Source organism: Periplaneta americana, chromosome 7 (assembly GCF_040183065.1).
Source record: "Periplaneta americana isolate PAMFEO1 chromosome 7, P.americana_PAMFEO1_priV1, whole genome shotgun sequence".
NCBI classification, from domain to species: domain Eukaryota; kingdom Metazoa; phylum Arthropoda; class Insecta; order Blattodea; family Blattidae; genus Periplaneta; species Periplaneta americana.
The window spans coordinates 138,286,685-138,300,701 of record NC_091123.1 but is presented as its reverse complement, the minus strand read 5'-3'; the positions used below and the strand labels follow the sequence as shown (position 1 = coordinate 138,300,701).

General features: G+C 35.5%; 1 protein-coding gene and 1 non-coding gene across 6 annotated transcripts in view; both read left to right on the top strand.

Moving 5' to 3' along the window:
* Positions 1-14,017, top strand: part of LOC138703475 (WD repeat-containing protein 89) — an 84,708-nt gene that overhangs the window by 25,842 nt on the left and 44,849 nt on the right. For 2 of the 5 annotated variants that reach the window (XR_011333186.1, XR_011333187.1), the window contains exons 9-12: positions 79-173; positions 3,498-3,600; positions 4,362-4,454; positions 10,208-10,350. Coding sequence is in view for 2 of the 5 variants with exons in the window: in XM_069831362.1 (XP_069687463.1) it covers positions 79-173; positions 3,498-3,600; positions 4,362-4,454; positions 10,208-10,255 (339 nt within the window). In the remaining 3 variants the exon portion in view is untranslated. Of the gene's footprint in view, positions 1-78; positions 191-3,497; positions 3,601-4,361; positions 4,455-10,207; positions 10,465-14,017 lie in introns of those variants that run through there. The other 3 variants (XM_069831362.1, XM_069831364.1, XR_011333188.1) reach the window with 2 other exon arrangements.
* TRNAN-AUU (transfer RNA asparagine (anticodon AUU)) lies at positions 3,246-3,317 on the top strand. The gene has a single exon. It is a non-coding gene; the product is annotated as a tRNA-Asn (tRNA).

The window sequence follows — 14,017 nt, the reverse complement described above, 5'->3', positions numbered from 1 at the left end:
TGTGGAATGATTTTGCTTGTAGACATAAATGCACTGAGAACTAACCTTTATTAAAATCTATATCCTATTCTTTTGCAGCGGAAATCTAGTGAAAGTTGTTTCATTGTCAATGCACATTGTACTGACAAGCCTGAAGATCTTCTTCTTCTGACAGGTTCCACAGCAGGGAGAGGGTATGTATACATACAAGGTATTTATAAAAACATTGGGATTGGTCTGATGATATTTGTAGTTTTTAGTGCAGATGTAGCTCGGTGTTTTTTTCTCAATCATTTTTCATAAAATGTGGTCCTAATTTTTTCTGCTTTTTATTTTATTTTGTCGAAACATTTAAAATAAAATTTTAAGTAAAAGTGGAATTTTAGTGTTTTTAATTAAATAGAAAAGTGATTTTACATTTGTGAAATAAGGTAAAATGTATAATTGTAATATAACCTAGAATTATTGCACTGAATACTCTGATGGTAATTTCAGTTTGTGTGATACAGACTCACCCTTCAAAATTTAGCATTATTAATTTCTCATTAATGATTATGTCTGGCTAACTAACCAGTTGATTTCACATAAATAAAGATGTGTACAGTTTTGACAAAAAGATCGTTTTACAATGGGTACCAACATATTTTGAAGTGTTTGAAAATTAGAGTGAAGACATACTGTCGAAAAGAACAAAATCCTGCATTCAGAAAGAAAAGGAAAATATACCAGTAAACATACGATAAATTTAACATTTAAGGACAGATGTTAAAATCAAAACTGCTGAAAATGTAAGAAATTCGAAATGTGAAAACATAATATATATGATTCAAATTTAATTTCTAATTTCTTCAGAAGATCAGTTATTGCAGAACATTTGTACAGACAGGGAATTTTATTTTAATCATTCGATGGATGTTCTTCATGTCCCTGTCTAAAGTTCAATTCGTAAAGAACCCTGTGCATGCAGAGACTGGAGATAAGTCTGTACAAACCTAAATCCACAGGCAAATCTTCTCATGTGTGGACGAAAAAATCAAGACTTTTGGCCTTGAGATAAGTCTCCAGATTTCAATGACTGCTTGAATTTTTCCGACTGTAGTGCTCTCCAAATTAAGTGAGAGAAAAAGTAAATATAGAAACAAATGATACTGCGAGCATGTGGTCGAGATTTCGCCATTGTTTCCTTTTAAGAGTTCTCTGTAGCAAAATGGCGGCAAGCTACAAAAGTGCAGATTTGAGAAACTCTTCTTACAGATTTTTTTATGTAAAACCATAAAGGAATAGTATTTCTCAAGTGATCGCATTTCTCCACTGGGAATCATTGATTTCAACTACTTTTTACAACTTTTTTTATGAACTATAAGTCAGGGAGATAAGTCTGAGCATGTATGGACAATCATCCAATTCAGGCATACCTCCCTGAGGTAAATCTGTACAGATAAGTCTCTGATAAGTCTTTGCATGTGTGGAGCCTGTAAGAGAGAAATCTAACACATATACTCTTGAAGTAAATGAATTAAGTGCACCATATCTTTGTTTGTTGCACTTGCATACGGTTTGAAACTTACAAAATACTATCATACAATCACTGTAACGAATGCTTTCACTTGCCTTGACTTGTAACGGAAGTCCACAGTGTTCGGGTAATGATTTTGATGGACTGTAATAAGGTCAATCTATATAGAAGGAAAAACAATATACATCCGAAAATTCTGTCAAATGGGCCTTAATTTTAATGATTGAAGAAAAAAAAATGATAATACTGTATTTTCTCGAATATCCCATGCCCTCGAATAAACTGCGTACCCCAGTATTGAAAGGCAAAAAATAAATAAATAAAACTTTCAACAAATATATTAACGGCAAATTGAAAACAAATACAGTTCAGTTAATTTTAAACTTTTTGCTGCAAGTAAAGGATCACAATCTTATACTTTTAGTGGTACTCGTTTTCAGAATTGAAAATATGAGACTCACAAATTATAGGCCTACATTTATCACACTTGAACTTGATTCTGACATATGTATTGCTAATCCAAACGCCATCTAAAAATATGAACAATTGAAATACCTGCATGGGAAGATATTGGCTTGCCCTACCACCTTAGGAGTTACTCAGGAGGAAAATTGGGCAGTGTTGCCAACTTCATTTCGAATAATCCCTGTACCCGTAATTTTTTACTTGTATATTTCGGAAAAAGGGTTCACGGGGTATTGTAAAAAATGCAGTAAATATGTGTGCATTTATATTAAACACTGAAATTGTAGTCACTTTTTATTGATTAAAACACATTTGGACAAGTTAAAAGAATTCTTATGTGCTTCCAGCTTTGTTCTGTTAAACTAATTCTTAGTCAAATCAAGATTTCAGGTATAACTCCCTGTAAAGTTGATTTGAATAATTTCGAGGGAAAAATTGTTCCGGAGCCGGGTATCGAACCCGGGACCTTTGGTTTAACGTACCAACGCTCTACCACTGAGCTACTCGGGAACTCTAACTGACACCGATCCAATTTTTCCCTCTATATCCACAAACCTCAAAGTGGGCTGACAACCGTCAAGCAACCAACTTCGAATGCACACTAACTCCGTGTGACTTAAATTGTGGCTTTCTGTTAACGAACAGGGACGTGTATTATGCAAATCAAGATTTCAGGTATAACTCCCTGTAAAGTTGATTTGAATAATTTCGAGGGAAAAATTGTTCCGGAGCCAGGTATCGAACCCGGGACCTTTGGTTTAACGTACCAATGCTCTACCACTGAGCTACTCGGGAACTCTAACCGACACCGATCCAATTTTTCCCTCTATATCCACAGACCTCAAAGTGGGCTGACAACCATCAAGCAACCAACTTCGAGTGCACACTAACTCCGTGTGACTTAAATTGTGGCTTTCTGTTAACAAACAGTGACGTGTATTATGCAAATCAAGATTTCAGGTATAACTCCCTGTAAAGTTGGATCGGTGTCGGTTAGAGTTCCCGAGTAGCTCAGTGGTAGAGCGTTGGTACGTTAAACCAAAGGTCCCGGGTTCGATACCCGGCTCCGGAACAATTTTTCCCTCGAAATTATTCAAATCAACTTTACAGGGAGTTATATCTGAAATCTTGATTTGCATAATACACGTCACTGTTCGTTAACAGAAAGCCACAATTTAAGTCACACGGAGTTAGTGTGCAGTCGAAGTTGGTTGCTTGACAGTTGTCAGCCCACTTTGAGGTCTGTGGATATAGAGGGAAAAATTGGATCGGTGTCAGTTAGAGTTCCCGAGTAGCTCAGTGGTAGAGCATTGGTACATTAAACCAAAGGTCCCGGGTTCGATACCCGGCTCCGGAACAATTTTTCCCTCGAAATTATTTTAATTCTTAGTCATTCGAAAATGATCTAAAATATTCGAAACTTATATATACGTAGTTCTGAGTTGTGTGTAATTTAAATCGTCAACCTTCAGTTACATATAACCCAAGTTTATGTGTATTCTTCTTTCAAATTAACAAGGATACATGTTTGTTTCAGGGAGTGTCTCAGGACATTTACAGTGCACATGAAACAAATCACACCAATGTCGAATCTTGTTGGTAATAAGCAAATAGTACGAAGCAGTTGCTACAATAGAGAGGTAAGTTTTAATGCTGTTACAAAATATGCAATTTTATTTTTGCTCGTTTTTAGCTATCTTTCGAATTTTTTAGTCTCCATGATATTCTTGCTTGGCCAAAGGTCCCTTCATGTGCTAGGATAGGGGTGTGATTTTATGGTGATTATTTTACTCAGATTTCAGTGATTAAAATGGTTTGATTGACATATCACTGAAGTGGACCAATATCTTTTGCTCCTTCAGCAAGGCAGTGTAGTACATCGCCAGCTCTTTCTTCTTACAATAACTTGTGTGTAGGTCCCGCTCCTGTTTTTATGACAGGATTTGGCAAAAAATGTGGGACTTATACATGAGTAAATACAGTATGTTGAATTTTGAAACACTTTCTTAATTTGTTATAAAATACCACACATTGTTGTTTGGAACAAAGTTGGCTCTGTTGTTAGAATGAAAAACTCGAGGTTCAGATATAGCAAGCTGGAGGTAATGATTTTTCATCTTGTAACAAATTTCTGTCTCTCCATGATCCATTCAGATAATTATAAAATTGAATCTTTACTAACAGTAAAGAATGGTCAAAGCATGGTAGTGATCATAACATTTTTTTTTAATGCTGAGGTCAAGAAAATAGGGAGTTATTCCTCTCTGTCTCCTGTCTCTGGCATAATCATGCACAAACATTATATTGTTATTCACAAACAAAAGGAAAATTGTATACAAATGAGATATATCTGTAAAATAACAATAAACTTCACTTTCTTGATTATTTTTTTCTCTTCTAGAATGGTTTACTGCTAACTGGAGGCGAAAGTGGAATTCTATCTCTTTGGAGACCTGGACCTAGTAGTGGGAAAGATAGTCATACAGATCTGAAGGTAACATCAATACAAGTTCAAAGTAAATAATTTCTTAGGTTATTTTGTTACTCATAAATTTCCTAATAAAATTCACTTACAGTATTGTAGTGTAATGGCGACTTTCGTGATGTTTATTGTCATATTAATCACTAACTTTAATTCCTAGTTTTAATATTAGCAAAGCATCGAAATCAAACTCTTCGACATTTTTAAAAGGTGATGGATGTTTAAAGACATAAATCCAGCACACAACAAGTTGAAAAATATTTGTAAAGCATTGGCAGACATGAATTATTACATCAAATGAGGACTAATAAGGATTTTTAAATTTAAGAACAGTATTGTTGTGAGATATGAACTACTACTATGATGGCATCACAGCCCAAAGTCGAGCCTTAGCCTCCTCAATTTTCTTCCTCCAACTGTCCCTGTCCTGTGCTAATCTCCTCCAGGCAGTTGTTCCGAGATAGTCCTGAGAATCAATCGTTACCGCATCTATCCATCTATTTTTGGGTCTTCCAATTGGTCTTTTACCATGTATTTTCCCTTCTAAGATCTTCTTTGGTATTCTGTTCCCTTCCTCCGATAGACATGTCCGGCCCATTCAAGCCTCCTTAATTTGATGAAAGTAACAATATCGAAACTTCTATATAATTTATATAGCTCGTTATTATGACGTATTCTCCACTGCATATTTTCTTGCACCGGTCCAAAAATTCTTCTGAGTATTTTGCGTTCAAATATACCTAGTTTAGCTTCTGTCTCCTTAGATAATGTCCAAGTTTCGCTTGCATAACAGAGAATACTTCTAATAATTGTTTTGTATATTTTAAGTTTTGTTTCCTTGTGCACACAGATTTTAATATTTTCTTGCACTGGTCCAAAAATTCTTCTGAGTATTTTGCATTCAAATGTACCTAGTTCAGCTTCTGTCTCCTTAGATAATATCCAAGTTTCGCTTGCATAACAGAGAATACTTCTAATAATTGTTTTGTATATTTTAAGTTTTGTTTCCTTGTGCACACAGTTAGATTTTAATATTTTCTTGCACTGGTCCAAAAATTCTTCTGAGTATTTTGCATTCAAATGTACCTAGTTCAGCTTCTGTCTCCTTAGATAATGTCCAAGTTTCGCTTGCATAACAGAGAATACTTCTAATAATTGTTTTGTATATTTTAAGTTTTGTATTCTTGTGCACACAGTTAGATTTTAATATTTTCTTGCACTGGTCCAAAAATTCTTCTGAGTATTTTGCGTTCAAATGTACCTAGTTCAGCTTCTGTCTCCTTAGATAATGTCCAAGTTTCGCTTGCATAACAGAGAATACTTCTAATAATTGTTTGTATATTTTAAGTTTTGTTTCCTTGTGCACACAGTTAGATTTTAATATTTTCTTGCACTGGTCCAAAATTTCTTCTGAGTATTTTGCGTTCAAATATACCTAGTTTAGCTTCTGTCTCCTTAGATAATGTCCAAGTTTCGCTTGCATAACAGAGAATACTTCTAATAATTGTTTTGTATATTTTAAGTTTTGTTTCCTTGTGCACACAGTTAGATTTCAATATTGCGCTTAATGCAAAATAGGCCTTATTGGCTGCAGTGATTCGACTCTGTACTTCAATTAATTCGTTATTGTTACTTGTCATTACTGTTCCAAGATATTTAAACTTCTCAGTTTCTTCAAACATGTTTATCGTCAGATTAGGAGGGTTGTATATATTCTGTTTATTTCTTATTTTTGTCATCTGTTTGGTTTTACTTGCATTAATCTGCAACCCGATTTTAGCGGCTCCTTGTTCCAGGTCTTTATACACTTCTTCTATTGCTGTCAACGACCGTCCCATAACATCCAAGTCATCTGCGTATCCTACTATTTGAATGCTTTTGTAAACTAAAGTGCAGTTAGGATCTATACCTGTCTGTGTTATCACCCAATGTAAAGCAAGATTGAAGAGCTAGAGCATCCCCTTGTTTCAGCCCATTATCAATATTAAATTGTTCTGTTGAACCACCATATATCTTCACTTGAGCCTTGGTTTCTGCCATGGTCATCTTGACGAGTCTGATTATCTTTGGATGTATCCCTTGATGAATCATAATTTTGTATAATCCTTGTCTATTAATGCTGTCATAAGCTGTTCTGAAATCTACAAACAGATGGTATAAGTTGAGATTATACTCCCAGAACTTTTCTGTCATGCCTTTAACAATGTAAATTTGATCTATGGTCGACCTTCCTGCACAGAAGCCGGCTTGGTACTTGCCTATGATATTCTCGTAGTATTTCTCCAATCTTTTCCGGAGAATGTAAGTGAATATTTTGTACATTGTGCATAGGAGAGTTATACCTCTATAAGAGATATGAACTAGTACACAGTAATAAAAAGTATAACTTAAAATTAAAACAAAAAAAGGGAGTGCTATTGGATGGTTAAAGATTTTAATAGGTTGAATTGAAAAATACACAACTCTCAGTTGTAGTCTTTATCACGGTAACACATTTGAGAATTAACTACTTGGCAAATGGAGATGGTAATTCATGTAGCAATAACATGCTGATGCACATGAGCCTTTTGTAGAATGACATACATTGCTTTTATATACCAGTATTGTAAGAATAACACAGATGAAAATACTCTTTCAGGTAAGTTTGTAAGAAACTTTTGAAATGTGAATGAAAGGGACTTTGACATATTTTAGTTCCTTAGTTTGTGTCTTATAGTAGAACTTCTAATATCGGCGTCAATCCATTCTTGAAAACGGGGAAAATTATTGAAACATACTTACTTACTTACTGGCTTTTAAGGAACCCGGAGGTTCATTGCCGCCCTCACATAAGCCCGCCATTGGTCTCTATCCTGAGCAAAATTAATCCATTCTCTATCATCACATCCCACCTCCCTCAAATCCATTTTAATATTATCTTCCCATCTACGTCTCGGTCTCCCTAAAGATCTTTTTCCCTCCAGCCTCCCAACTAACACTTTATATGCATTTCTGGATTCGCCCATATGTGCTACATGCTCTGCCCATCTCAAACGTCTGGATTTAATGTTCCTAATTATGTCAGGTGAAGAATACAATGCGTGCAGTTCTGTGTTGTGTAACTTTCTCCATTCTCCTGTAACTTCATCCCTCTTAGCCCCAAATATTTTCCTAAGAATCTTATTCTCAAACACCTGTAGTCTCTGTTCCTCTCTCAAAGTGAGAGGCCAAGTTTCACAACCATACAGAACAAACAGTAATATAACTGTTTTATAAATTCTAACTTTCAGATTTTTCGACAGCAGACTGGATGATAAAAGTTTCTCAACCGAATAATAACAGGCATTTCCCATATTTATTCTGTGTTTAATTTCCTCCCAAGTATCATTTATATTTGTTACTGTTGCTCCCAGATATTTGAACTTCTCCACCCCTTCAAAAGATAAATTTCCAATTTTTATATTTCCATTTCGTACAATATTCTGGTCACGAGACATAATCATATACTTTGTCTTTTCGGGATTTACTTCCAAACCCATCTCTTTACTTGCTTCCAGTAAAATTCCCGTGTTTCTAATAAAATCCTTCTAAAGGTACAGTTACACGTCGCTACTTTTGCTGCGCAACTTTCGTACTGCAGCTGCAAAAGTTGCGTGTCGTGTTCACACGTAAGCCAAAAGTAGGCGCTGCACGCTACTTTTTGTGCTGCGCAACCCGAGTGCTGCAAAAGTTGCAACTGAAGGTTGCGAGTCTGTTCACACACAAGGCGCTACTTTTGTAGCCACAGTCATGCTGCAGGTTTCCATCTCCGTGTTGACTTTTCAATATACATTTTGTGGTTATCTTCACATTATTAATAAACTCATGCGAAAGCTTATTTATCTATTATTTGCTTTTCTGTCCTAACTAGTATTCAGAAATTGGCATTATTTTTACTATAAAGCTTTTAAAAACGCCTATATACTTAAATGATAACCAACAGCATATTCACGTAATCAATGTTGGCAACCCTCCTGTTTGAAACCTCGATACAGAAAAATGGAAAAAAAAAAAAAAATGAATTGTATTATATGTGTTGTGTATTTAATAACCGTTACAAATAATTTATTTTCATCACATCTAACATTAAAATATATCCAAACAATAAAAGTATCATTTGCACATTTGGGTGGCAACACTGGTTGCAACCGCAGAAAGAGTTTCAACAAAACCGATATCAAAAACGCTGCGGCTGCAACCCTAAGAACCCTGTTCACATGTCGCTACTTCTAAGCTGCGCGCAGCATGAAAAAGTAGCTGGCAGCAGGTTCGGCAGCTGCTACTTTTCGAGTTGCATCGTTGTTCACACATCGCAGTACGAGAGTTGCGCAGTTTTTTGTACTGCAGCACTGCAAAAGTAGCAACGTGTGACCATACCTTAACTTACTATGTTATGATTAGAGACGAGAATTTCATGCACTATAAAATCCCAAAATATGCATGCATTCATGCACTATCAAACTATGAAACATGCATGATCAAGCAAAAAATACATTTAAATATGCGCTTTCATTCCCCCCCCCCCCCAAATTTCTTATTTCACTTCAACTTCACTTCCCTCCCCCCCCCTCCCACACACACACACACACACACACAAATAACAACTAACATTTCTAAATTGGTTTCTGTGAGGTTCTTGTGCATATCAGTCAATATATTTTTGTATGCAGAGAATGACCTCTCTACATTGCAAGAAGTTATGGGTGCAAACTTGAATGAACCTTTTTCTTTATTTTTCCTTCTTCAGTCCTCATTCCTGAAGCTAAAATAAGGGATATAAAAATCGAGAAACTGAGGTGTCCACTCGAAACCATTAAAACATGCATTTAAACTGAATATAATATATGCATGATTAAGTTGAAAATTGCTTAAATATGCATTATGCATGTTTTTATCCCCAAAAAGGCCAAAACATGCAAATATGCACGGAAAAAGTGTACATATTTCGAATCACTAAGCCATGAAACGGATATTTACAAAGTTCGAGAACTGTAGCAAGCTTATATAAAAACATAAATTTGCATGGAAATCCTGTCTCTAGTGATTAATTTGCTTCAACTGTAGACTGTCCTTAGATTTATGGAATTATGAAACATTTGGACACGAAATTACTGATGCTTGAGATCATACAGTTGTTAGTAGCAATCTAACAGACATTTACTGGAACATGGTCCAACTAACACGACAATTACTGTAGTAGAAATTTGATGATAATAAAATTTAATTGTAAGTATTTGATAACAGTTAGAAACAGTTATAGATAAAGACTACAGTAAACAAAAGTCTGCTGAAAATATGTAATTATGTGACTTTTTCTGCCGCTCACCCCCTTCTCCTCTTCACCTCCCTCTCTCTCTCTCTAAGAAAAGATCTGTAAAAGGTAAAAAAAAAAGGTAAAGGTATCCCCGTAACATGCCATGAAGGCACTTGGGGGGCATGGAGGTAGAGCCCCATGCTTTCCATGACCTCAGCACTAGAATGAGGTGGTGTGGTCGGCACCACGCTCTGACCGCCTTTTACCCCCGGGAAAGACCCGGTACTCAATTTTATAGGAGGCTGAGTGAACCTCGGGGCCGTTCTGAAAGTTTGGCAACGAGAAAAAATCCTGTCACCACCTGGGATCGAACCCCGAACCTTTCAGTCCGTAGCCAGCTGCTGTACCAACTGAGCTACCCGGCCGCCAAGAAAAGATCTGTGCACTAGTAAATTTGTATTACAGTTTTTGTTTGTTTCTTATTTTTTTTCAGATGTCTACTAAACAGAAATTCAAACAGAGCAAGAAAGCACCTTACTGAAAATTGTCTAATATGTTCATGACCTTAAATTGAAGATCGGTACGAAAAGTGTGTGGCTATTGTTTTCGGGTACTTCACAAATCTTCTAGTTTTATGTAAGTTTATTTTTTTTATAATTGACATTTTGAGATAGAGTTTTTATTTGTCATCCATAATTCTTCAATTAGTACTCAAAATAACAATAGATAATAAAGTGACTTATGAATTAATTTGATTAATAACACTGTAGATGAGTTTTTTGCATTATTACTTCATATGTAGGTGTAGGAAACAATGCTACAAGAGTCTAAAGTATGTTAGGCACACTATTAGTGCTGAGCTATAATCTTTTCGCTGTAAGAAAAATCCTAATGTAAACAGTAGCACGTGACTGAAGTGAGGCTTCATTGGCCGCTGTTTGGCGCCATAGATTCTCAGTATGTGTTCCCGCCTACTGTACTATGCATTTGTTTGCTTATGAAACATTTACTTTATAATTACTCTAATTAAATTATTTTAAACTTAAGTGTAAGGTCAATCGCTGCCGGACAAAGGAGTTATTCCTTCCAAATCGGTCCACAATAGCATCAGTTGTCCCAGCTGGAACATGCGGTCTGATTGACTTGCTGTGAATAGATAACGTTGGATTCAACTCATTTAACTTATATATATTTAAGACTATTTGTTTTTCTCCGCTTTTGAGAGTATTTCCACTCTTATGTTTAATAACCACACACACTGAAAATGCAGAAGCCATACTTCAGTACCATGTGCTTACGTGAACAACTAGGAGCTCGAGTGATGCCAGCCTGTTACAAGAACAGACTACCTTGGTATTACTGTTGGTATTCATCTGCATTCATAGTACATAACATAATATAAAAGTAGCTTTTCTTTTACATAGCGTTTTACATATGAGTGAAGTTAAATGTTTTATCTTATTTAACGACTAGAATTCAATTTTTTATTTTCAAATAATACAAGATTATGGTTTCCAAATACGAACTATATTTTCCTGCGTCGTGTGAGTGTTTCGACTGGGAGCCAATCACGGGTTTGACAGCAATGTGCTTATGTTTACATTAGGATTTTTCTTACAGCGAAAACAGTATAGGCAGATGAGTGACAAAGAAGCAGATGTAGCAAATTCCTTCCAAAATATTATTTTCTTAAGTACATGATGATCATTGGCTTACATAACATGTATCCAACATCTTCTCTATGGTGTCAGTGAGATTTATAGGCAACCAATCATAATCAGTCGATTGAGTCTGATTAAATAATCAGAATGTTGACACTTCTTCATCTCTCTCTTGTTTGCAATTGCCAAAAATGCTTTATGTTCGTCATCACTCATAATTAGGGACCCTATTTTATGGTGAAATAAATTGGCCCATAGCGGTGCTATAAATGGTACCAGAGCAGTGACTATTTCGCGTTTATAAATTTAGATAGAAATCACTGAAAACAAAAACTAGTCACATAGGAAATATCTTAATTTCTTGATATTAAGTCACTATACAATGTATACAATTTTTTTATCCTCATTTTCTGGATAATCTTTAACTTTTTCTTAAGTTGAATGCTGTAGAATAACAAAAAAATATTTATTTTTTTGTGTAATGGCTAGTACATGATATTTACAATCATTGACTGAGGGAAAACAAGAAAGTGATGAACAAAACTACGAATTAAGTAATCAAAACATTCAGGCTCTGGCTTCCCAGTAGCAGTCAACTTCCTTGAAGAATTTCAGAGCACGGCATTTTGCAAGGTGTTGTCTGTCCATGTCTTCCTGTTGATGGCACAAAATGCAGGCTGGTGATGGCAGGATGCCAAGACGATTGAGGTGTTTACCCAGGATGTCATGTTCAGTGTTAAGGCGAAAGCTTGCAACTGCTAGTTTTCTGGGTTCAGGAGGTATATCCTTCAGTAATTTCCTATGTTGTTGTAAAGTGTTTATGTCCAATTCTTGTTGGTGATTATTTTTTTGTAGTTGCTTGATATATTGTTTTTTGTCGACCTGGTTGGCAAGTTGGTATAGCGCTGGCCTTCTATGCCCAAGGTTGCGGGTTCGATCCCGGGCCAGGTCGATGGCATTTAAGTGTGCTTAAATGCGACAGGCTCATGTCAGTAGATTTACTGGCATGTAAAAGAACTCCTGCGGGACAAAATTCCGGCACATCCGGCGACGCTGATATAACCTCTGCAGTTGCGAGCGTCGTTAAATAAAACATAACATTAACATTATATTGTTTTACTGAGCTAAATGACAAAGGTTTCCGTGGTTTATTTTGAGACTGGCACCCTTCTTAGCTAATGTGTCAGCCTGTTCATTCCCATGTAGATTCCAACGTCCTGGGATCCATTGTAACACAACTGTTTTATCATGTTCTTTTAAAGTTGCAAGTATTTTTTGACAATTATTGATTTGTTCTGTGTAGGGGTGGTCAGTTTTATTTATACCGAAAGCATCTTTGAAAATTAAGAGAATTAAAAGTGATGTTTTTTCTTTCTCCTGAAAAATCTGTTTAAATGCACATAGTAGATTTTAGAGATGCAGCGACAATATGTCATCATTAGGGCTAGGATTTTGACGACCTATAAATCATGAAAAAATGTCCTAAAAACAATGCACTTATGACCTAAAAATCTTTCAAAAATGCCCTTAAAATGCCCTAAAAATTGATCTTAAATAATTGGCTTACTAGGAAAAGAGGTTTTGTACTGCTTAATATTTACACTACTAATTAAATTAAATTTTACATAATTTTTTCTAAGTAGTACACTTTAATTAATTATTTTACCTGATGTAGTTTCCATGTATGATCGTTCACCTCTGCTTCGGCATGTGGACGTGAGATCAGCAGTCAGCTGGTCGGTCTTGGCCCTACATGGGCTGTGGCGCCATAGATTTACTTTACTTTTAGTTTCCATATAGTCTACCACAAGGCCATCTTATCCGGAATTAGCAGGTATAGAGGAGTCTGTATTGAAGGGGTGGTTGGACTGATCCATTACATGGGGTGTACTACGTTAAAATGACAATATTTGTGTAGAAAAACGATTAAAATATTATACAAAATAATGGGTATTAATGGACAAAATATGTAAAGAAAATACCAAAGGAAATAAACATTATTTCATATTAATAATGGGGATTTATGGCCAAAATTAAATGGAAATGCCTAGAAAATGACCGAATAAAACAAAAGATGCTCTTATGAGTTGAAACAGGCAAAAAATGCAAAAAAATGCCCTAACAAATATGTCTTAAAACACTCAGTTTATCTCATAACATATAAATACTAAATAGGTTTCTGGCTTACTAGGAAAAAGATGCCATTTCATCAAAATCCTAGCCCTAGTCATCATTATTAAATATTAATGGTCTTACTAATAAAAACTCTTATACAGACATTTAATTGCCTTATACTTACACAATGAATAGCTCTTTTATAAGACATGTATAAATTCCTTACTATACCTGTTTATTTTTTAAATATGGGACATGACAGGAGCATTGCGATCGGAAAAACAACTGAATATCACATAGCATGGGAGGCTTATTGCTATGGTAACAGTGGCTGAGTTGCCAGATGTTAGTGACACTGGGACGCTGTTGCCACGTGTTCAGTCACTTTCTTGATACCATTCATTGTATACACAGTGTCAGCTATTCGTACATTTCGTGTTTCATTCTTTGTTGATTTTTGCATCATATTATTTATACCCTCGTGTGATATATTTCCTTTATGCTCGACCATGCCGAAATGTAGTAAT